Source organism: Crinia signifera, chromosome 4 (assembly GCF_055691185.1).
Source record: "Crinia signifera chromosome 4, ASM5569118v1, whole genome shotgun sequence".
Taxonomy (NCBI): domain Eukaryota; kingdom Metazoa; phylum Chordata; class Amphibia; order Anura; family Myobatrachidae; genus Crinia; species Crinia signifera.
This window is the reverse complement of record NC_139220.1, coordinates 215,766,298-215,791,952: the sequence shown is the minus strand read 5'-3', so window position 1 is coordinate 215,791,952 and position 25,655 is coordinate 215,766,298. Positions and strand designations below refer to the sequence as shown.

Sequence of the window (25,655 nt, the reverse complement as noted above, 5' to 3'; positions counted from 1 at the left end):
GTCAGATAATTGAATTACAATACTGTTCCTGTTATACCAGAGATATGGGGATATGCAAGTTTAAGATTTTTATGTTGTGACTGTTTTGTAGAGGGGGACACCCTTGCAAAAAAAAATAAATCCCTATATACCATAATTTGTGTGTAACCTGGGAATATTTCTGTATCTTCACAGTGTTGGAGCAGTATTACACGAGGGGATCTGCACTCCTTTTCTCCCTTTCTTGTCGTTTCATATGTTAATATGGAATGGAGAAGAACGGGAAGACTCCGTGAAAAATAAAACAGGGGAGTAAAAACATCTCATTTACCTAGCGCCCAAATTCATATTTTGAGGTCTTTTTTGTATGTGCTGTGAATCTAAGGGAATTTAGGTGGTTCCCTTTTTTTCCAGAAAGAATATAGGCTGCTTAAAACTCGCAGATTTGGTTCACCCCATTTTCTCGAATATCTAAAAAAAAGTAATATAGCCATACAATGAAATTCTAAATGTAGATTTTATGCAACATAAGCTCACTAGTGGGGTGTCATATACTATATACTGGGCCACATTCAGTAAAGGAAAAAAAGCAAGTCATTTTGTGTCTGGAAATAAACATGTTGATATGCAAGGGGAGAACATACATTTATATTGTTTCTCTGCATGGAAAATACTGCATGTAGCCAGTATATGTTAGCTTTAGTTTTAAACTGCAATTTAGATTTCCGTTTGAACACACCCCACCCAAATCTAACGGTTAGCATATGTTACATCTTCCCCACCTGCAGTGCAACATGGTTTTCTCCATTTGCTTGCTTTATTACTTATTTACAAAGCTGAATCAAGACAACAGACAGCAAAAAAGTTTAAAACAATAAGACAAAAAAATATTTTGTTTGCCTATTTTTGTTACAGATATTACTAAATTAACTGTTATACGTGACAAAATGTTTGCTGCTCACACATTTATCATGGTCTGTTCTGTTACAGCAGTCATGTAGGAAAGTACAGCCAGGCACCTACACAAATACAATCATTTTTAAGGTGAATACGATTTACTGCTCAAGATGATGTCACACAGAATGTGAATCTTTTGATGGGGTATATGGGTTCCCTGCAAGGTAAGGATTATGTCTCTCAGCACTGAGGTCATGGGTTCAATTCCTACCATAGCCCTAACTTTGTGGAGTTTTTATATTCTCCCTGTGCATGAGTGGGTTTCCTCTGGGTACCCTAAAATATACTGGTACATTAATTTGTCTCCTAACAAAATGAATCCTAGCATGAATGTGTGTGTGTGTACACGCAGAAGGAAATATAGGGCCTAATTCAGTAAGCATAGGCGATCCTTAACTCTTTGTAGTGCCAACCTCTCGGTTTGAGATGTTCAAAATATCTGCTAAAAGTGCCAGTGTCGCTCACATTTGTTATATGAATTAAAATAAAAAAAGTTGTGTAAAAAAGATTATGGGGCCGATTCAGGGAATTAGGCCCTGTTTTCAATTGTGAGGGGGGGGGGTCTGTGAATGCGCATATAGTCCCCTACACACTAGATTAATTTATGACATTAATTAGGTGCAGTTGAGCAGCATTAGGAAGGCCAATCTTGGGGTACTTCTTCAATCCCGGGAGGAGGGCGCTGGACAAATTATCACCGACCCTACATGCACAGATTATAAAGTGTCCTTAGAAAATGGAAGTTAATATTTATAAACATTCGTGCACATGGAAAATATAATATAATGCTATAATTGTTTTCTCTTTGGGTTCCACATTACGAACCAAAAACAAATACAGTGCCTATATTTTCATTGTAGAAAAGAAATGTAGAAACAGCATGCAGCGTCTGAAAGACAAGGTACTGCACATTTCTTACAGCGAAGAGCTGTGTTAGACAAGCTGTCCTATAAACAGGTTTGATCAATGCAGTGAGATTTTGATTCAGGGTTTTTGTTTTGTTTTTATAGAAGTATCTAATCAGTGGGGCTTAAAAGGCCTGTAGACTTTAATTGCAGTCTCCCTCTCTATACAGTATGATTCAGTGTTGAAGGCTATTTGTGCTTGATGGAAGCTGTTGCTAGGACACTTTATAATAAATCTCAGGCTATGCTCTCTGTACTTGAGTATTTATTTTCCACCCAACATAATACAATAATTTTCCAGCAATGAGCAGTAAATACATTTTTGTTTACAATCGCATATGAAAAAATGTAAACATAGGTATAGAACACAATATCGTTTAAGCAAATAAACAGATTACCATTTAATTGACAACAATCTATGGATACAGACAATTATTAATTACCATGAACTTGTTTACAAAACTCTACAATGCGTCTTCGCAAAATTGACTGTCAATAGAGTTTAGAAAAAACATTGAAAGACACCAGTAACTATTAACTAGATAAATGGGCCTGGCTCTTGGCAAGACACTGTTGCCTGGTCATTATTAGGTCCTTATTGATTTAGGCATTGCATCCATCTTGCTACAATGTGGTTTAAACCCACAAATAACTTAAAACCATTCTCACATCATTCCTACAGATGGAGCGGGACTTATCTATCCAGGGGATGGCGACGCCAGCCGCCATCCCCTGCCCCGCGCCATCTGTATGCCGGAAGGGGACCCGCGAGCACGAGGTGCGCGCGTCCCCTTCCGACGGTGCTGCCGGCGGTCGCCCGGTGTCTACACCGGGTCCCCGCACCCCCCTGAAGCGGGAGGCGGACAGGATTGCGTCCGCCTCGCCGCCCAGATACTGAGACGCGCGTGCGTGGGGGACGCACGCGCGTCTCAGTCAGATGGAGCGCCGTGTTGCGCCGCTCCATCTGTATGTATTTATTGTAGTACATAAGTGACGTCAACAAGTATACGTATAACAGGTTTATGACTGAATTATATAAATTGTGACTAATATAATTACAGAATTAATTAGTTCTGAGGCACTCTTCCTACTCTGCTATACCTGGCTGCAGTGTCTACCATTACTGCTGGCTGCCACTGCCCAAGTCTGACAGGCAGTGGCTCCAGCAGTGTGAAGAGCAGCATCTCCTCCTTGTCGGCCGCAGGTCAATGGCAGGAGGCTGACACGGAGTACCGCTGCAGAGTTGCTGGACCCTGGAGCGGCATCAAACCATGCACGCAGGAAAGGGGAGGAGGCTACAGTTCTCTGGTTGCAGAGGACCTATAGCTTGACCTCTTTCATAGCCCTGGCCTGGACTCTGCTGGAGGTGAGAGGATGCAGTGTGCAAAGTGGGCTCACCCTGCAGCTTGTAAAAGGGGCTTTACTTGGTGTAATGTGTATTTAGGGGCTCTACCTGTGGTAATGTGCAACAGGGACTCTACCTGGTGCAATGTGTAACAGGGGTTCTACCTCGTATAATGTGTAATAGGGGCTCTACCTGGCATAATGTGTACAAGAAGAATATATCTAGCATAATGTGTACAATGGGCTCTACCTTGCATAATGTGTATTAGGGGCCCTACCTAGTGTAATGTGTAAAAGGGGCTCTACATGGCGTGATGCGTATAACAACTGTACCTGGTATAATGTGTTTTATGGGCTCTACCTGGTGCAATGTATAACAGGGACTCTTCCTGGCATAATACATTTTTCTGCGCATGTGCAGCAGCTTTGTGCAAGTAGGTGCAGTGAATTGATTATTCACCGGCCCGTTCGCACCTAGCAGTGCAGACAGGAGCGGCGGCCATGGGTAGCGCCCATGGGCGTTCCCCATGGAAATGCGACAGTGACACAGGTGCCGGGGGCAGGCAGCTGACGTCTCCGGATGTCAGCTGCCCATGCACTTCCCGTACGGCGGCACTGCAGATCTAAGACACCAGAGAGTGTCTTAGATCTGCGAGCGCCAGGCAAATTGGCAAAAATGGACGGCTGACCAAGCTGTGAAGATAACGCAGTTCATTGCATCCACTTGACTTGTTTTTATCTCTGTTTCATTTACCATGAAATATAACATTTGTGGAGCCTAGGTTACTCTGCCCTAGTGTGTGCGTGTACATGTGGTAGGGACTACGGTCTGTAAGCTCCACATATACTAATGTGAATGGACTGACCTGGAATGCAGAGCCCGAATTATGGATCTAAAATACACCTACTTATAAAAGCATGTTATTCAAAGCAAAAGTGTTGATTAGCAAACTTAATTTGGAGACACCAGTAGACATTAAACAGGAAACAGTATAGTGAGGTGGAAAGGATTACACTGTATTATTATATTCACCTTGTAGGGGTGTCACCCCACCTTGTTCACGCTGTTGATCTTTTTGCTCCATAGATACCAGTGCTGAGAAATGCGCTTGATCATAGGCCAGGACCAGGGGTGAGCAATGACATCTGTTGGGTGGCACCTCCAGAGGTAAGTAAATTCCACCAAATGGGATAGGTGCAAAAGCTGAAAAACAAACTGTGTTGTAAATAAACAAGGGACAAAATCGTTAAAAGCAATCCACTTAGTAAACAGTAAGGCCGACAGATCTGCACATGCCAGTCTTTGTCACCGACCCGTTGCCAGTGGAGGGCAGTGAAGCAGTGTTATTGGGGCAGCAATGGATCATTGTGGGGTGTGGTATGGATAGCATAAGACTGTCCGATCCGTTTATGGGGGGGAAAAAGATGGCATCCCTATACCTGGCTTTGCAGCTAGGCTGCACACCCAGGGGGCTACCGGAAATATCCAAGCACTTTCCTGTGCGCTGCTATTGCAAAATTGTGCGACTGCATTTCAGGGCAAAACTAGACATGGGGGCTGGATTTCACAAAACTACAACTCAAGTTGCTTTAGGCCCAGTGTGTTATATATAAAACTAAGATATGTGCATACAGGAGTGGTTCCCAAACTGTAGGCATAGGCTCCCTGGGGTGCCTCGGAACACATGCAGGGGTGCTTCACGTTGTTGGTCCAGAAACAATTTAAATTATTTTTGGTGAATGTAATAGGCAAAATCAGTGCTTGTGGCTTTCAATTATAAAATATGTGGGTAAACAGAAGTGAATCATTTTCTTCACCATATAACTGGACCGAAGGATAACATTTAAGCACAACTTTAATTTTTTTTTTTGGTAACAAACTTTTGGCCTAGGGGTGCCCTGAAAAATATTCTGATACTCTAGGGTGCTGTGATTCAAAAAAGTTTGGGAACCACTGGCATACAGTATGGGAAAGTCTACCAACTGCACTTACATATTTACATGAGAAGATCTACATAACTGTTTATATTCTTTCAGGGTTGCCGACTTTTTTATTTTCTTCTCCGAGAGAAGCCCGGAGAGGAGACTTTCAGGAGGCGTTCAGCGAGCGGGGCTTGAGTGTGATGTCATTAACCCCCGCCTCCATGATGGAAAATGACCCGATTTGCCGATCTCCGCAGAGGCGACAGGGCTAAAATGACACGATTATGACACTTTAGCCCCATCCCCTCATCGGAGATCGGCAGATCAGGATATTTAAATGGCTCGTCAGGAGGAGGAAGCCACGATCAGGGGAGGGAGCGGGGGTCCCCCAAAAACCGTGAGGGTTGCCCACCTTTCCGGGGGCCGGGAGGAGGATCGAATTTTCGGGACCCTCCCGGCCATTCTGGGAGGGTAGTCAACCCTGTATTATTTTGATGCACTACACTCCATTCAAACCCCCAGCCAACCACAGAAACAGACAGCTCAATCAGGATTGAATTTCAAGATGAGACCAGGGGCTAAATTTACTCAGTAGCAGGTTTTGCAACCACAACAATTTCATTAGTTAAATGTGGCAATAATAAACAGTAACATCAAAGAACAATTAAGACCATAGAAAGAAAAAAAATAGAACAGAACAAACTTCCAAAGTGACTGTTTTAAACTGCAGAAAAACTGCTTGAAAATTTAGTAGGTACAGGCAGGTGCGACTTCAGAGACAGCAGGTAAGTTAATGAATGCTGACAGGAAAGATTAATTCCCATTATGATATGGAGATTATGATGTCTCTCACCAGACATGACTGGACTTTTACAGAAATGCTTTATCAAAAATAAAACAAACTATAAAACAAAAAAAAAAAAAAATGACTGTGTGAAAAACATACCTGTAAGACAGTGGGATTTGTTCAGATCCCAAAGCTACTGCTACAGGATGCACAATTTACTGATTATCGGTCCTCTGCACATGTGCAGGACCAAACCCACAGGTGCGCAAATGAATCCTGTGGCATACTGTAGCATGCAGTCTGGCCACAGACCATGGGGAGGCCAGGGATTTTCATGGTCTTTGCAAATGGCAGTATAGGTGGCACAATGGGTTTGAAAGGTTCACAGGCTGGGTTTGAAAAATTACACTTTTTGAAGCTTGATACATACATCAGTTATAGCAACTCCGACCACATCTGACTCAATGTACGAAACAAGAAACAAAACCACTGTAAAAAACAAACCAAAAGCACACGATTAGCATTCACTTTCTATCCTTCCACTACTACCATGGCTGCCGCACATGGTGCTCTGTGCTGAATAAAAAAAATGCATGGTTCTGATGAACTTAAAAGGATCTTGCCTCATGTCCATCACTGAATCAGACCACTTCAAGTAATATTATGCAATATACTATGTGGGGGTTGTCAGGGAAGTTGTGGTGCACCACATCCAGCCTTTATGCAGTAAGGTGGACAACACTAACCTACCAAACAGATGGAGCACTAGATTATCAGCATCATCATCATTTATAATGCAACACAAAATCAGCAGCACTGGACAGTCAGTCCAACAACTCATGTAATAAACAAATCACAAACAGAAACAGAAGAATGACATATGAGGTTGACGGAAAAGGGATAGAAAAGCAGGATTGAGTGGCCGTATTTGTCTTGCATAGTATAGTACCCTGTACCCCCTGAGGAGCTGCACAAGAGGGAAGATTCTGAACCCAGGATTTCATGTCACATGTGCTGAGGATGGAGAAGTTAGCATTATTGCCCTGCTAAGGAACTGGAGAGAAAGGACATAGGGCCCTGCTCATGGGATTCACGTCAGATAGATATGCAACTTTTTAATGAAAATGGGCCAATCAAAATAAATGTGTTCGGCGCTAGTTAATTAGCTGCTCAAAGTTTCAGTTCAAAATTAAGGATGGTATTGAATCCTGGCCGATATTTCAAACAGCTGGAAACATCGTACATTTCCGACAAGATTAGGTCAAATTGACAATCGACCTATTCAATGTCAGAGTTTTCTGACTGTCGGAATAGATATTGGCAAAAACAGCTGCCGATAGTCAAACCGGCTGCGGATTCGACAATCCAGCAGCCATTTTTTGACAAAGATGAATCTGAACAGGCAAGTCCCGGCCTTTTACTACCGATGGTCGATATTTCCATCTTTCGGAAATATCAGCCAAGATAAAATACCCCACTAAAGGTCCATACACACTGGCTGGGCGACTATGCCCAGCGTGTATGGACAGCGATGATAGCATTCATCGCTGCGGGGAAAGTCACTCAGTGACACATATGCACACTGAGCGGCTTTCCCCCTGCCCAGCGCCGACGGAGGGGGGAGGACGGCGTTGCATAGCGGAGCGCTATGCAAAGCAGTCCTCAAAGCCGCTCATCTGCTGGTATAACCAGCAGATGAACGGCTTTCCCGGCGATGTTGCAGGAGCACGCACCTGCGCTCACCGCTCATCGCCGGTGTATAGTAGTTGTTACACCATTTGTTTGTGGAGAAGAGTAAACACGTACAATGAGGAAGTGACCTCCCTAAAAGAAACTTCCAGCCAGACGGATGCTTCTAGAACCAAAGGTGGAACCAAGCGGAACAGAACATTGCGGACAACTATCAGGAGCAGAGGACAAGGCAGGGAACTAAAGCTGGCCATGCACTTATGCAATTTTGCCCAATTTCACCCGATTCTGATGCACAGGGTCCAGAAACCGGGTGAAGCAGGCAGATCCGATGCACGGTCCTGTGTGCATGGGATTGGAGCCCTTAGATCGCAAGTGCTGCACGTAGGATCTGTCGGATCAGACAGCCTCTGGCAGCACTTGCTGGGATTCTATGCTATATATTGCATGCAAAAAAATCAAGCCGCCCGGGAAGCTCCAGGGGGGATTGACTGACTTCTCTGTTCGGAGACGTCGCAGTAATATGTGATGACCTTAAGGTAAGTTAGACTAGGGAACGGTTTCCTCACAATAGGCACCACCTGGCCCCCTAACAGTTACGTTAAAAAAAAAATAATAATAATATAAACAGTGAAAAATGTGTTTAATATTCTTTAATATGATCGTACATATATTTAATATGACGTTTCATATTTTGTTAAACACACATACACATTGAAACATTTCAAATGTTCAATGAAAGTGGAGCAATGTGCCTGAATGTCTTTGACAAGAACAAGCCTAATGGAATATTTACACAACTATATTTGTGGCAAACAGGGAATTCCAATCAAAGCGTGTACATAGACATAGAACTATGTTCCAGTGTATAACCCACAGGGGCGGATTTAGGGATGAGGGCGCCCCTAGGCACAACAATAATGTTTACTAAGTAGGACAGTTTACAGGGGCAGTATCTGCATGTCCTATCCATTTACACTCTATTTAAGATGGAATATAGTACAGTACAGTGGATATTTTGCAGTTATTGGTACATTTTGGGCTGACAGTACTATCACAGGCATCCAAATGCCGCCCCCAAACATGTGCCGCCCCTAGGCCGGTGCCTCACGTGCCTAATGGGAAATTCGGCTCTGCCCCCAGCGCCGTCAGCTCAAATATCTCACAATCTGTCATATTTCAAGGACAAATGTCCATCTTTCTCAGCTCTTTCATGACACAAACTGAAATAAATATTTGTATTATTTAATGTATGGGTAAAGATGCATGGAGTTAAACTATTTAACTGTGGACTTTTGGCCATGCTGCACCCCTCCAGTGGAACGCACTCCCTCGCTCCATTAGACTCTCCCCAACCTTGCAAAGCTTCAAACGGGCACTGAAAACTCACCTATTCATCAAAGCGTACTCTTCCACTGCATAAACTAATCCTGCATAAACTAGCTGGTTCTCCGACCGCTTGCCTGTTTACATCCTGCTATCTAGCCACCACCCACTTGCTTGCACCTCTTGTAATCTTCCCTTCTTTACTACATTGTAAGCTCCTCCGAGCAGGGCCCTCTTCCCTCCTGTTGTCAAAGCCCTCTTCTCTTCACATTTCACTCACAGCTCTCCTACACTCAAACACTCAGTGACCATCTTCGTCCGCATACTCATCTCCATCATTGGCCTCAAGCCTCTAGTTGTATGTTGATTGAGTCCTCACTACTTATATTTAAGCTGTAATGTGTACTGAACTGTGGCACTCTTTATTTGTACTCTAGTTTTGTTATTTATTCAATGTTATGTCAAGTTTTGTCTCCCTGTACTGTTCCTTTGTACGGCGCTGCGAAACACTTGTGGTTTAGGTACCTCAGAGGCTGAAATAGGACACACATTTGGCCATAAATGATAAGTATTAAACTTGTATACAGCAATGGCCACACCTTCTTCCCTTCCCAGTATAGGACCTGGTTGTATCTAATATAGGAATTAATTACAGAAACATTTGTTTGCTAAGGATCACATATGCTAAGCTGCTGTGAGGTGAGGTGTTGACTCCGACACAAACAAACCAGTGTAAAACTCAAGTATAACTTTTGTTAATGTCGACCTAGTGCATGTCGACATTTTAACAATGTCGATTATTTGGTATCAACCCATTGATTGTTGACCTAGACACTCTAGCCCTCTCAATCCAGTGACTACTTTTCTTTACTTAAATAATCAATTTTTTTTGTGAAACTACTTTAAGAAATCAATTTGTTTAAAGTGTACAATACGTAATAATATGCTCTATATAGTTATTTTTTTTTCTAATGGGTACCTACAATTCTGCCTAGACCTTTTTTTAATTTTATTTGGATAATAAGCAATAATTACCTCTTTTCGTTTTTTTTTTTTGCTTTATATGTGACATAGCAAAGACACGCGGGTACACGAGACAATAACTTTTAATTTCCTAACTTTTCGAGAAGAAAAATGCATTGTATCATTGAAAGGTCATTTAAGTGTGTGTATGTGTGTGTGTATATATGTACTAAAGCCCAAAATGCAATACATTCTGGAGCATGGACCCAGTGGATAATGCCATCATGTGAAGTTACCCAATAGAAGCCTATTGGCTTCCTCTCGCATTTTTCTCCCTCTGCAGTGCCCTTGTCACAGTGGGCCTTATTCTGATCGGTGCGGATTTCTCCGCATGCGGACGTCCCGCCGATGGTTATCGTCTGCGCATGTGCAGAGGTCACTCTGCGCATGTGCAGGCGATTTCGCCGCATGTATTCTTTACACGCCGCACAGGGGGCGTAGAGGGGCGTGAGGGACTACTAAGCCTCATTACCCTATGCATACGCCCCGCGTTTCATGGGCGTTCCCATGCAAACGCGGGGCGTATGCATGGTAATGAAGCCGTGACGCGTGTGTAGGGGGCGGGCATCTGACATCGCCGGATGTCAGCTGCCCGCCCCCATACATGATTTCACACGGACAAGTGTCCGTGTGGTCTTGGGTGGCGGGACCTAGTGGAGCGTGCGGCCCTGCATTCGATGTTCGGCGACCATCGAATGCAGGGGCTGCTCCCAAGACGGAGGAGGCGTATCCCCGTCCATTTTCATGCGGATCGCCACATATCCGCGTACGGACGGAGGTGGCGATCCGTATGGAAGGCGGGGATTCGCCTGCACGGTCGTGGCCGCATATTCTGATCGGGCCGCACCGATCAGAATAAGGCCCAGTGTGCACCTGCAAAAGAATTCCTAGGACCTAAATCCAGAAGTCCTTCTATTGCAATGGACAACTTTTATTGGGGCAGCTGTCCTTTGTGATTAATCTAATTTCTAAGTACCGGCATTATTAAAACTGCTCTGTACCCGATAAGTGACGGTAGTACTGTATATCTCGCCCAAAAAATTTAAAATAAATAAAAAAAAATCTCACTCCTACTGCTGTGCAGTAAAGTTCACTATGAGGCTTACGGAATGCTTTATATGCCAATGTTCTGATAGGTTAAAATTCAGTGGTGTCAAACTCATGGCTCTCCAGCTGTTGTGGAACTACACATCCCAGCATGCCCTGTCACAGATTTTATATAATGGATTGCTAAAACTGTGGCAAAGCATGCTGGGAGATGTAGTTCCACAACAGCTGGAGGGCCATGAGTTTGACACCACTTTGTTAAATAATTTGACACATCTCTGAATGAGTTTAATGTGTCCTTTACCTATTGGTTTTATTATCTGAGGTAATCATAACTGTAATTACACGATAAGACTAATTTGCAGACTGAAACAATTTAGCCAAAAAACTATTTAAACATCTAGGAAAACAGGCACTTTCTGAGATTTACCTTCTCCTCCTGAGTCACGAAGCATTGTATCAGCAACGACAACAATAGGTCTTCTCAATACATGAGCCAGGACAAAGACATGGAACTCCTCTAAGCTTTCATACACTGGGTCTTCTGCATTTTCCACTCTAGAAAAAATAAAGAACCATAGTTACTAATTGGAACATACAGCAAACCTAACATTAATAAATTAATCTGAACATGTGGTCTTTACAGTCAGGTTTATGAACTTTTAAAAACGCCTTTATACAAGACAGCCATGGTCTGCCTTCCTAGCTGCGAAACATGCGTAAACAGCATGTGTGCATAAAGATTTGTGATTGAAAATAGACTGTTTCTCTGGTTGGGATTTTTTGAGAAAAGCCCAGAGCAAAACATACATCACCCATACGAATAAGCTATTCTGTCAATAGGAATCTTTTAAAAGGCACACAGGGGTAAAAGGCCGTCACTTTTTTCACAATCCTACTCATCAGGATATTCACCGTAAGGCTACAAATAACAGTGGTGAAATGGCCGTGTAACCTTGGTGTAAGACAATATACTACAGTCCTCTGTATGACAACAGAAAAACAGAAGTATAAACACAGACACTGGGCGGTGGGATGCACTAAAGCGAAAACAAGGTAAAACCCCCATTTTCAGGTTTTCACCGCAATGAATTTTATAGCCCTGATCCTACTCTGGTAAATGTCCACATTTTGTCCATATTGACATTCCGGCCATATCAACATTCTGGCATCAACATAACGAGTGCATACCTTCCAAGCACCTACAATGTCTGTCATGCAGAACTTTCTAGAATTTCATGTTAGCTGATCACTTTATCCGGGCTTCTTGTTCTATAGTTTCTCTTTAACTACAATAAACTTCTTTCTTATCTGCCAATATTGTTATCCCCAACAGATATAGTTGCATTCAAGGCAGGAGCGTATGAAGAGTGAAGGTCCGTATGCAGTTTTCATATGGGCTTTCCTCTCTTTAAAGCTGTCAGAGCAATAGACTCTGGGTACCGGGGTCACTAGGAGAAACTAATGCGGTCCCAGAATCTAATGCACTTTCACAGGTCTCCGGGAAATTGTCAGCCATGCCATTTTCCCGATGGGTTCTGCAGTGCTGCTGCTGGCGACATGGGACTACAGAGGGTAAATATTGAAAATGGTTGCAGAATGTGCGATGTAGGCCCACAGTATCCAGGGGGCTCGTGTGAAATGTGTGTATACCTGTGCTTAACTTTCACCTCTATAACACTCATATGCAGTAGCTGCTTTTTTCTAACTCTTTAACACTTCATTTACTTTATTTATGGGTTAGCTTGGCTGTTTTTGAGGGTGTCTCACACCCTAGACTTGAACCATTAGAATGTTAGGGATTTATCCAATGAGGATACCTGGACGTGGTTAAGTCCATAACCCTCAACAAGATTATGCAAAAAAAATCTCTATTTTTGCAAAATGTATTACAATTCTAATTCATAATGTAATTGTTTTTTTCTCTTTGCATGTCACTAATGTGTCATTCCTGGATTCCTGGTCCTGATTTGTTCCGCTATGAACTCCTGTATATTTGTGCTTCAAAAATACCTGAAGAACTTCTGATGATTGTCCAGGTTATTCTAGGTTGTTTATGTGCACATTCTGGACTTCAGTGTGTTTCTGTATCAACAAAATGTCCTGCGTTTCCAAGTTTTTCAGTACTTCTAAAGTGAACTACGGATTTCTGTACAAACCTGAATTGCCTGGCACAGCACTCCATGCTATTAGAATAGAACACATATAACTGTGTACATTTTGCCATATTATGTGTGTTATTGTTCAACTGCACCCAGGGGTACATGACAGACTACAGGCAGTTAATGAAGGCAATTCATCTTTTCCCAGTGTATACAATATTTTATTTTCCCTTTGAACATTGAACTGTTCAAATATTGGCATTTTAGTTGTAGTGTGTTTATTTCTTTTATTCCAATAAAAATTCTCCAACATTAGAAAGTTAGAAAGTAATATGAGAGATGTAACTGAAAGGCTTAGGGGAGATTTAGGTACTTGTTTCCTAGAACGGCCACAATCGTGAGTGATCGTGGCTCTTAATTAAGGGACACGATCCTCACGATGTGGCCGATTTTTAACAATTTTTTCACTTTGATTGACAGAAATCGGGTCAATCGGTCGGTCGCGACCAATTAAAATCGGCCGCGATGCGACCGACCGATTGACCCGATTTTTCCATAGACTTCAATGTTAAAAAATCTTTTAACATTGAAATCGGTCGGTCTTGTGCCATTATAATGGCACAAGATGAGATGGACTTGATTAAGTCCATCTCACATAGGGAAAAATGATAAAAAAGGTGAAATGGGCCAATATGACCCATTTCACATTTTTTATGTGCCTGCCATGACCCCACGATAGACGTGAACCCGAAGCGTGGCGAGCGCAGCGAGCCCGCGAGGGGCGGCGGTGCGCGTCCTCCGACCTTTTCATTCCCCTACTATCCACTAGGGCGTGGAGTGAGAATATAATAGTGTGGCGAGCGCAGCGAGCCACCGAGCCCGAAGCGTGGCGAGCGCAGCGAGCCCCGCGAGGGGACGCGTATACTTGTGAAGTTAAACGCGTCCCCTCGCGGGGCTCGCTGCGCTCGCCACGCTTCGGGCTCGGTGGCTCGCTGCGCTCGCCACACTATTATATTCTCACTCCACGCCCTAGTGGATAGTAGGGGAATGAAAAGGTCGGAGGACGCGCACCGCCGCCCCTCGCGGGCTCGCTGCGCTCGCCACGCTTCGGGTTCACGTCTATCGTGGGGTCTAGCACACTTATTAACATTTGGGGGGCAATTTAAAAAAATCTGGTGAAAAAAAAAAAAAAATCGGGTGAAAAATCGGCCGATCGGATCGGTCGCATCGTATGCGACCAAATTGCATGCGATGCGATCGATCCGATTTTTTATCTTACGACCACAACGATCTAAATCGTTGTGGCCGTTCTAGGAAACAAGTACCGAGATTTATTAAAGCTTGGGAAGAGCTACCCTGTAAAGTACCAACCAATCCCCCTTTGACTGTCATTTTACAGCCGTGTTGGAAGGATTAGTTAGAAGCTGATTGGTCAGTACTTTATCTCTCCAAACATTGATAAATCTCCCCCTTAGACACAAAGGGGGAAATTTACTAAAGGTGCCCATACACTGCTGCGATGTCTTGCAGCAGTGTACGGACACCCGATACCCTGCGAGCCGCTGGGACCTTCCCGGCTGGCAGGGACGCGCGTGATCTGTTACAATTTGTTGTGACGGATCGCATGAATCCCTGCTACCCGCCCGTCTCGCCGCCAGAAGGGAGGTCCAAGGTCGGGTGGTCAGACGCCCAGCAGGTCCGACCACCCGACACAGGTCCGATGCACACGGGACCGCGCATCGGACCCGACGGCATGTCAGGGACAGCCAATATGGTCCGATTTAATGGCCTGATTGGTCGCAATTGTCCGAAATCGGACCAAAATCGGCTCAGTGCCTTTAGATGGGAGTACTATTTTAGATAGTATGTTGCTATGGGCAACCAATCCGATACTATATATTATCTAAATAAATAAGTAGATTCTGATTGGTTGCCCATACCAACATCCCAATTTGAAATATAATACCCATCTTAGTAAATTCCCCCCAAAGACTCAATAGCTGCAAGGTGTAGATTCTGCCTTTATTCCATGGTTGCTCAGTATATAGTTTATAGAAATAGCCTATTCTGCCATAATGTCTGGGAGACTCCTGATTTACTTCCAACTTCAAGGAGGATCAACGAGGCCCAAGCCCAGGAAATTAGTACCTGCTAGGCAGTAGTGTTCCCAACTATTACACACATTTTAAATGTGTTCCATTTGAAGTATAACATGGCTTCTTCCCTCCAGCACCTAACTGTATCTGGCTCTGTGGCCTAACACAAAAATTCAAAAGAATCTGCCTAAAGCTGTGGACACACAATGCAATTTGGGCTCTTGATTTTGACTATATATAGTCAAAATCGAACAGAAAGTTAGTCAGAATCGCACAGTATTTAGCTACATGAGGAGGAGTTTAATTATCAAATGAAAACAAATAACAGAGAACACTTTGACATAAGATAAGGACACAGGTCCGATGCACACGGGACCGCGCATCGGACCCGACGGCATGTCAGGGACAGCCAATATGGTCCGATTCAATGGCCTGATTGGTCGCAATTGTCCGAAATTGTCCGAAATCGGACCAAAATCGGCTCAGTGCCTTTAGATGGGAGTACTATTTTAGATAGTATGTTGCTATGGGCAACCAATCCGATACTATATATTATCTAAATAAATAAGTAGATTCTGATTGGTTGCCCATACCAACATCCCAATTTGAAATATAATACCCATCTTAGTAAATTCCCCCCAAAGACTCAATAGCTGCAAGGTGTAGATTCTGCCTTTATTCCATGGTTGCTCAGTATATAGTTTATAGAAATAGCCTATTCTGCCATAATGTCTGGGAGACTCCTGATTTACTTCCAACTTCAAGGAGGATCAACGAGGCCCAAGCCCAGGAAATTAGTACCTGCTAGGCAGTAGTGTTCCCAACTATTACACACATTTTAAATGTGTTCCATTTGAAGTATAACATGGCTTCTTCCCTCCAGCACCTAACTGAATCTGGCTCTTTGTGGCCTAACACAAAAATTCAAAAGAATCTGCCTAAAGCTGTGGACACACAATGCAATTTGGGCTCTTGATTTTGACTATATATAGTCAAAATCGAACAGAAAGTTAGTCAGAATCGCACAGTATTTAGCTACATGAGGAGGAGTTTAATTATCAAATGAAAACAAATAACAGAGAACACTTTGACATTAGATAAGGGCACATTTTATATAGCTACTTTATATGTCTATAAAAGAGAAAAAATCTTTCCAATGTAAAACATTATAGAATTGTATTTTTGATAACGTAAATCAAGAATGTTCATGGAAGTTTAATTATAAATTCGAATAGGACATCTATGTACTTATGATATTGGTTAGCTGAAATGTCAGAGGTCATTTCTGAGGTTATTCTGAAGCGTTATTTCTTCATCACACAGCAGCTGTGACCCTCTTCACTTCTTGGTTTGTTTTCACTTCACTGATACAGAAAACACTTGCTGTCACTCAGAGCAATGGAATGGCTGATCATGTTATAACAGCAGCTCATCCCCATTGACATTTTAAAGGCCCAAAGATGGAGAGATGGAGTTTTTTTAAAGAACTGGAACATGCTGAGCATTAAAATGGAACTGTAAGTATTATGGGCCTAGCCTAATTCAGACCTGATCACTAATCTGCAAATTTGCAGATGACTGCGAGTACATAGCAGCCGCCCAAACAGAAAGTAAACCCACCTGTGCAAATCTGCGAGAGAAGTGCAAATGAATCACTATTCCCTGTTATCTGCGAATACATATGCAACTCACTCACCAGCTAATGATTTTCCCTGTCTGTGAAAATGGGAGAAGCTCTGACCCTTCCACATCTCTGTGACAGAATCAGGGCGGGATGTATTAAGCTGAAAATGCGGTAACCCCCCCCCCCCCCATTTTACCGCATTTTCATAGGTACTAAAACACCGCCGCCACGTTACCGCAGGGCAGGGTATCACCACCTTTGGGTGGCAATACCCTATAGAAGCCTATGGGCTTCTATCGCTGCCCGATGCCAACCCCCCGCCTCTGCCGACCCTCCTCTCCCGCTCCCTCTGGCTTACCTTGCATCAGGTCCTCCTGGACCCGGAAGGTAAACCCTTCCTCCGCCTAGTAAAGGAGCCGGACGTCCTTCCGGCTGCAGGGGGAGGAGGAAGCGCCGGTGACAGGCTGCTTAGCTGTCCCCAGCGTGAGGGGAGAAGGAGGTGCCCAGGAGGTGATGGAGACCCCACGCACACCACATAACAGGTATCGCGCGGGGGGGGGGGGGGGGGGCTCCGTCACCACACCATGATGCCAGCCGCATATGTTAGTACATAAGTGCTGGCATCGCGGCGGCCGGGCGGCGATGCATATTAATACATTGCACCCTTAGGCTGATCTGTGCCGGAGCTGACGTCACATACCCTCCCAGAAAACGACTGCTGACATGCCCAGAACACAGCTGGTTAGCACTCCGTGGTACCACTTCCACTCCGTCAAATTGCGATTAGATATTTTCGATAATTCTGTAGCTATTTTGGCTTGTGCATGTGCGCTACGATCCATACACATGAGCAGCCATTCGATAATCGACAGGATTGCAAATTTGAACAACAGCGATCACCTCTCAATAACCCCCAATATTAATTTCCTGATATTCTTGGCAAAGTTGTATATTTTTGGATACTGCCATATGCGTAGCTATAGTGGGTGCAGCAGGTGCCATGGCTATGGACCCATGAGACTTTTGGGGCCCATACCTAGGCCATATATATATATGTCTACTAAATTTCTGGGATGCTAAACAATTTGGTCTGGCCCACTGCCCAACCTGAAACTCAACAGGGTTCATATATATGATGTTCTCTTTCCCTCCACCTCAGTAATGCTTCACGCTGATGATCCACCGCTAGCATTCCCATTTCACCTCACATACACTGTAATATGGCACAATATGAGCATGAGGCTCTTTAGTGTCATGAAATAAACTTTGGGCACATTAATGTGACATAATATGTACTGGGGATACTGATATGGGGGCACTTTGTGGCATAATGGGCCTTATTCTAGTTCACTCTTAGAGTGAAATTCCTTCTTAGCTGGACAAAACCATGTGCACTACAGGTGGGGCAGATGTAACATGTGCAGAGAGATTTAGCTTTGGGTGAGTTATTTTGTTTCTGTGCAGGGAAAATACTGGCTGCTACATTTTTACACAGCAATATAGATCTCACTTTGAAGAAAAACCCCACCCAAATCTAATTCTCTCTGCACAAGTAACATCTGCCCCACCTGCAGTGCACATGGTTTTGTCCAGCTATGAAGGAATTTGCCTCTAAGAGTGAACTAGAATAAGGCCCAATGTGTACAAGCAGAACTATAATTGGACATATTGTGAAATTGGGGCATTACAGTGTGATATAACTGTGGACATTGTGGTATAGTTAAGAGGGCAATTTTCTGGGACATAAAATGGACTAAGGTACTAATATTAGGCATAACTTGAGTTAGGGCACTACTATTGGGAATAACATAAATTAGGGCAACACTATGGGCAGTATTCAATGAGAAAAATTCGCCCTGTTTTATGGCGAATTTGTGCTTTTTTCGCCTTGGATGGAGCATTTTGCTCTCCAAAAGCGAGCAACCCTATTCAATGTGAAATATTCGCCGTCTTTCTAAGTGATTTTCGCCGTCTCTCTCCGTGTAGCAATTCTCCATCTTTTCATGGAGAGCTGGAATGTGAACTTTTAAACTAAAAGGTGTTTTTTTTAAATTTTGGTGTAAAAAAATCAGGATTTTTTTTCTGTGAAGGGGCATGTTATTTTTATTCATGTGCTTATAGCACATGAATATATATTTAATTTAAAAAAAAAATATATATATATATATATTTTTTTACACAGAGCAGCCAGCAGGGGGCCGGAGCTCTCGAGCCGCTCATTAGATATTCATATATTCACTGCATCCGATCATTACATATGTACGATCGGGTGCAGTGAATACTGGGTCCCCCGCTGGCTATAGGGGGGGGCAGCATGTGCTGCCTGGGTCCCGGGGAGCCCACCTCCCCTCCACATATGTTCTGGGGCAGCCAGGGAGACTTTAATCTCCCTGGCTGCCACCGTCCCACGGCTCCCTGCCAGCTCCCTGCTGCGGACGCTCGTCCGCTGCAGGGGTTAAGACTCGCCGCGAGTGGCGGCAAGTCTTAACCACATTGAATAGAGGGAGCAGGAGTGGCAGCGAGCCCTCCGGAACAGGGCGAGTGCATGGCGAGAGAAAAAATCTCTTGCCATGCATGGCGAATTTTTTTTAATTGAATACTGCCCTATCAGGCATATAATGAACTAGGACACTTCTAGGAGGTGCACAACGAACAACAGCTGCATAGAGTTATCTCCTAGAAACATCCCTTTCAAAATATTGCTATGGGGCCACAAATATATGTATTGTGAATAGTTTTTGTTATGCAATGTGAATTAATAAGTTGGAATATTTGTAAATTGTAACTGGGGTAGATGTATGAAGCAGTGATAAGGGAGGAGAAGTGAGCCAGAGGAAAAGTGGCCCATGGCAACCAATCAGCTGCTCTGTATAATATTATATTAAGTAAATTATAGATGTTGCTTCAGTGCTGATTGGTTGCCATGGGCCACTTCTCTTCTGGCTCACTTCTCCTCCCTTATCACTGCTTCATACATCTATCCCATAATGCTTAAATGAATTGCCAAATATCAAATTTAAATCTCAGAATTAATCTAAGAAGAAAAAGCTCTCAAATTTGGTTACAGGCGCAAATGTTTAATATTGAAGGCATATTGGGCAGGGGGATATTCAATTAGCTGCTGTAATTTACCACAACTAACTGATTCGCTGTTTTTTTTTATCTGGGATTCTACTTCGCATGCCTTGGGCACATGAAGCATAATACCCAATAAGCAGCCCTCCGAGATTCTTATCCCTGACAAGGAGCTTTGAACATTTTTCTATGGTAAATAAAACGGTCTTGAATTTGATAGCCCAATAATGACCATCAGTCAAAACTCAGTCCATTTTGTTTGGGAGAAAAGTGATTGGGACAATCGAATTGAGTGCAATTGAATACCCCACTATCTATTGGTAACATACAGTGCTATAGTTTGGCCTATATTAATTGCAAAAGTGATTGATCTGCAAACTTTTGTGATCCGTTTGCTAAATGTGTATACTTATGAGTGTGTGTCTGCCTGCAAACCCCTGCATTCACTGCACCATATTCAAACAACCAGCCCTTGCGTCCTTTGAATACCAATCACAGAAAACAACGGCATACTGTATATTTATAGCCACACATCTAGATCACTCAGATCAATCTAGAAAATAATCATTTTGCCATATAGATAACGATCTATGAAATTTCAGCCACACTAGCATACATTTTAGATATGCTAAAACATTTTCTGCATTTCATCTGTTTTGAATCCATATTTGTTTGAGATATGATTAACAAGGTAAAGTGCAATTGCCAGGTCATAGCAAGCAGTGGGCCTGGTGTGAGTAGGAGTGTGAAGCACTGAAAAGATGAAGACCACCAATTGGCATGATTCATCCAGTGACTCAGAACATAGTGCTATCATTCCAAATCCTTATCTACTGTGTGCAAAACAGGCATCACGAACCATTAAGCAACCCACTCAAAGCTCAGCTAGGTGCATGTTACACTGCATTTGTTACAATCAAGGAGGGCAAATGAGGAAAGGAAAGCAATCCAATTTAATTGAAGCTGATTTATAAGTCTTGTGTGCTGGCTAGTATATGTGTACAGTATATGTTTGTGTGTCTGTTTAGTTCTGTGCATGCAATTCAAGAATAAAAACGGACATGATGCTGTCATTCATTTTACCATACTCACCAATCAGGACGCCTGCTGTCAGTTTTCTGGTCATTGTCATTTTGAATCTTCAAAGTTCTAACGCCAGCTTTCTGAAGGCAGTCGGGGTACCAGCATAGGAACTTTGAGAGATTCACAAAACCAACGCCGGAATACAGACAGCCAACATCTAGATGGGTGAGTACGCTGAAAGGAATAGATTCAGGTTGGGGAAGGGGGGTTTAGGCGCTAGTGGGAGGGACATAGGGTTAAGCTGCGGGGAGGGGAAGGTTAGGACTAGGAGCCACGGACGGGGGTAAGGTTTAGGCACTTAGAAGGGGGGGTTAGGGTTAGGCTACTAGAAGGTATGTTTGTGGGGTCAGGGGGAGGGTAAGTATACTTACCGGATCTCTATCGGGAATAACTCCTTTGGTATACCGGTGTCACCAGCATCCTGACCGTCTGTCATTTGAATGTATCCCATACAGACAACTTGCAATGAACTCTGCATCAGCCACATAGTATTTACAATATATATATATACAGATGTGTCCTCATACTTTGTGGCTGCATACCGCACAGCGGCCACTACGCAAATCGATATAAATCCAATTAGAAATTTTGTTATAAACATAACGTAATGTTGGCATTGTAACCTGCAATACTACTTGCTGACCACCAGATGTCGCTCTTCCTAAACAGTACAGCACATGACATGACTCAATGGAGCATTCCTAGCGCCGCCTGCTGATTGGCAGACATTTATTGTGACAAATAAAAAACTAATGCCACAGACACTGGCATGCGCTGCGCTACAGTTTGTCGCCGGTTTGATTTACATTGGGGCACACTATTTTATTTATTTTTTGATCAATAAAGTTATTTGGTGCTTTGCAAATTATTTTTGTAAAAAAAGAAACAATACCAGGCTGCCATGTACACGCTATAGTTATTGTTGTTACATAAGCATAAAAGTACTGGCTTTTTTTCGCATGAGCAGATGTTTTGTCACACATGTCATTGGTGTGTTCTGTAATATACAGTAATTGATACAAACATGGAATCCACTGTAGCACATGTAGAACTTCAATTACAGTCTTCTAATAAAAAATAATAATAGTGGAACTGTCAGCTCAAGATACCATTTCCATGTATGTTTTATTGTCAAAGTTATCCGATGGTTGTAGTTCTGGAATTGGGAAAATGTTGATCTGCAGGAAATGTGGCGCCAGATCTTTAATTTTCCTTATGTACCTACTCTTCTTTTGTATTGTATTGTCTTCTCTTCTGTATTTTTGGAACCAGCACTGGTCCAAGAGCCTCGTGCTGGTTTCATAAATACCCCAACACTTTTTTACCCTTATTTGCGAATCCAGGCCCGGCTCAAAGAGTACTGTGCCTGGTTACGCTAGGGGGGTGGGGAGGTTACCCACGTTTTTTTTTTTTTTTTTACTTTTAAACACTTTTACAGTTGGGCATTATGCTGATCAGGCAAGCTAAGCATAATCATTAAAAGCAGCCACCAGGACCCACGATAACACATGGGGATCCCATACATATTTGCCCGAACGCGGGTCCATTTTCGGGTGATAAAAACAGGCTTTAAGTGGGTACCTGAATAATGACAATCCATCATTAATCGCTATATCCAGCAAAAAATAACAGTTAGGCAGTAATATATTTTTTTTATCTTATTATACATATTCCTTTTATCAATAGCTTTAGGCTACATGGTATGTGTCAGTCACACTGTTATCACATATGCAGAATTTATACAATATTTCTTATCTGGGTAAAACAGTCCCATTTGGAATTGGTCATAAGCAGGAATACTTCACTGTATAATAGTAATTAAGAAATCTGCATTCTAAGCAATTACACTTGATTTACTGTGATACAATGCACTTTTATTTGATGAGCAGTCACTGCGGTAGCTTTTTATTTAATTTACAATTTGCATTGCAGGTTGTTTTGCATAATATTAGGTTTTCCCGGCAAGCTCGGAAATGTCATTCATAAGTATCTGCTCAATCGGAAGCTGCTAAAGGAGATTTATCTCAACACTCTGGTTTTCAATGCAGTATTGTCATTAAATATTTCTTATTTACATATATGGTGACAAGTATAAAAAATAGTCTAATCAATTGTCAAATGAAAGATCAGTTACAGGGTTATATTTAACTCTTGAGATTATTTGTGAGTCAATTTCTATGCATTCTTGCAGGCTTTTTTTATTTAAAAAAAAGGACTTTTTAACTTTTTTTTGCTAATACTTACTAAAGCAAAATGATGCAAATGGCAGGGATGTGATGTAACCCTCAGCAAACAATAACCTAACTCCTTATTTATTACCCATTATTTATATAGCACACACATGTTCTGCAGCAGTTTTACAGAAAATATTTGCACCAGTGGAGCTTACAATCTATATTCCTTACCACATGTACACGCACACACAGACACAGACATTCTATGGTTAATTTTTATTGGGAGCCAATTAACCTACCGGTATATTTTTGGATTGTGGGAGGAAACCGGAGTACCCTGAGGAAACCCACGCAAGCACTAAGAGAATATACAAACTCTGCACAGTTAGGGCCATTGTGGAAATCAAACTCATGACCTCAGTGCGGTGAGGCAGTAATGCTAACCATTACACCATCTGTACTGCCCTAGCAGTAGCAGTTAGCTCTTGACTGATTTGGTCACAGCAATCTAATATTTTTGTTTTGTTTTTTAATTACTGTGCCTGCACCGGAGTATGAATGTGCCGCAATGCTGCCGCATCTCCAGTCCCAGTATGGGAGAAGCTGCGGGTTGTCAATCAGTTTTGGGGCAGCAACAAGGAGAGGAAAATTGAAAACGCTGGATTGTTTCCATATGGTGTGCCGAAGCCAGAGACTGCATTGTTTTCCTGGACTTTGGCAGCTGGATACTCTCAGCAATCTTATGTTTGGGCAGAGGTCTGCTGGCACATGCAAAAGTCACAATGGTGATCCAATGCTGCAGCGTCAGACACAGGCAACAGATGTGAGAAGCCACAGAATCAGCCTCATTCTGGTTAAAGATATGATAAACATACACACTCTGAAAAGTGCTGACAATCAATATGGGCATTCTCTATCCTAGAGTACATATAGTTTACATGACCATACACTTATAATAAAGAGCTAATTAAGAAAAACAAATGAGCTGTATCTAAAGAGAGATGCAAAAAGAAATATATGGAGGTTAATTCAACCCGGTGTGACAGCTGCATACTAACGCTGGAAAAGTATTATTTATTTTTTCCCTATTTCAGTAAAGTGGTGCATTGTGAGTAACTGAATTCACAAGCCAAATTGGCAGTGGCGAAAAGTGACAAAAAAAAACAACACATGAAAACGCCTGCAATTTAGCTGAAAACTTGTGGATTGGCGAGTAATTCACTGATCCATGTGTTTTTCGACTGCTGTTCTTTTTGACTAGTAGAAAATATGGTACTTTATTTGAATAGGTCAGATCTAAATTTAACCTAAAAGTGCAGTTTTTTCAACTAGACAAAAAAGAGCCCCTAACTAAATATCCCTTATGGACAGTGGCGGCTCCTGCCTTTAGACTTAAGGGGGGCTGCAATTTTCTGGGTACTGCTCGTTGCAAATGGTCATGATACGTTTGCAGGTTATTAGTTTGATTTGCTCTGTACCAGTGTTCCTGTGCATTTACTATAAATACATGATGTACTCATATGCATCCAAACACAGGTACAGAGCAAAATACACACTTTTAATAACTTTAATATTAATTAAAGTACACAAAATTATACTGCTAATAAAGATTTACAATCAAATAACAGTTTTAAAAAATATTATTCACAGTGGCTCAAATATTATTAAAATAAAAAACCTCCATGCACCTCTCTGGTGCAATGCATACCTTCCTTCAGCTGTATCACTCTGAGTGACTCACTAAAGTCTGGGCATGCTCACTGCAGAGGATTTGCTTCTCCTGGGCTGCACAGACAGCAGCTCTTGGAAGCACTGTAGCTCTGGTGATGTGCACATAAATGGCTTCCTGTTGGAAGCTATTGCTGTCATTACATCACGTACTGGCAGCCCAAGAAGGGGAGGGGTTTCCAGTCCTGTGTATGATGAGCAGTAGCAACTTCGGTACTTATGTATTATCTGGGCTGCCGATTTTGATTGTATTCCTTAACTTAAGCATACAATCAGATGCGATGCGATATCGCATCGCATACGACCATATCGCATGCGATGACCCGATTTTTCCATAGGATTCAATGTTAAAATGGACTGAGTCCATTTTAACATGGAATTCAATGGAAAAAAGGGGTCCTTTCATACCCCTACTATCCAAGTGGGCATGGAGTTGGATATAAACCTGTGGCGAGCGCAGCGAGCCACCGAGCCCGAAGCGTGGCGAGCGAAGCGAGCCCCGCGAAGGGACGGTATTCTGTGTCCCCTCGCGGGGCTCTCTACGCTCGCCACGCTTCAGGCTCGGTGGCTCGCTGCGCTCGCCACAGGTTTATATCCAACTCCATGCCCACTTGGATAGTAGGGGTATGAAAAGGACCCCTTTTCCCATTGAATTCCATGTTAAAATGGACTCAGTCCATTTTAACATTGAATCCTATTGAAAAATCGGGTCCATCACATCGCATGCGATATGGTCGGATGCGATGCGATGGACCCGATTTCAAAATCGGCAGCCCAGTTAGTACATAAGTAC

At 42.8% G+C, this 25,655-nt stretch overlaps 1 protein-coding gene across 3 annotated transcripts in view; it reads right to left on the bottom strand.

Moving 5' to 3' along the window:
• Positions 1 to 25,655, bottom strand: part of OTUD7A (OTU deubiquitinase 7A) — a 260,840-nt gene that overhangs the window by 43,560 nt on the left and 191,625 nt on the right. For all 3 annotated transcript variants that reach the window (XR_014473489.1, XM_083183759.1, XM_083183758.1), the window contains exons 10-11: positions 11,411 to 11,538; positions 4,219 to 4,389 (exon numbers count right to left, since the gene is read on the bottom strand). Coding sequence is in view for 2 of the 3 variants with exons in the window: in XM_083183759.1 (XP_083039885.1) it covers positions 4,219 to 4,389; positions 11,411 to 11,538 (299 nt within the window). In the remaining variant the exon portion in view is untranslated. The remainder of the gene's footprint in view (positions 1 to 4,218; positions 4,390 to 11,410; positions 11,539 to 25,655) is intronic.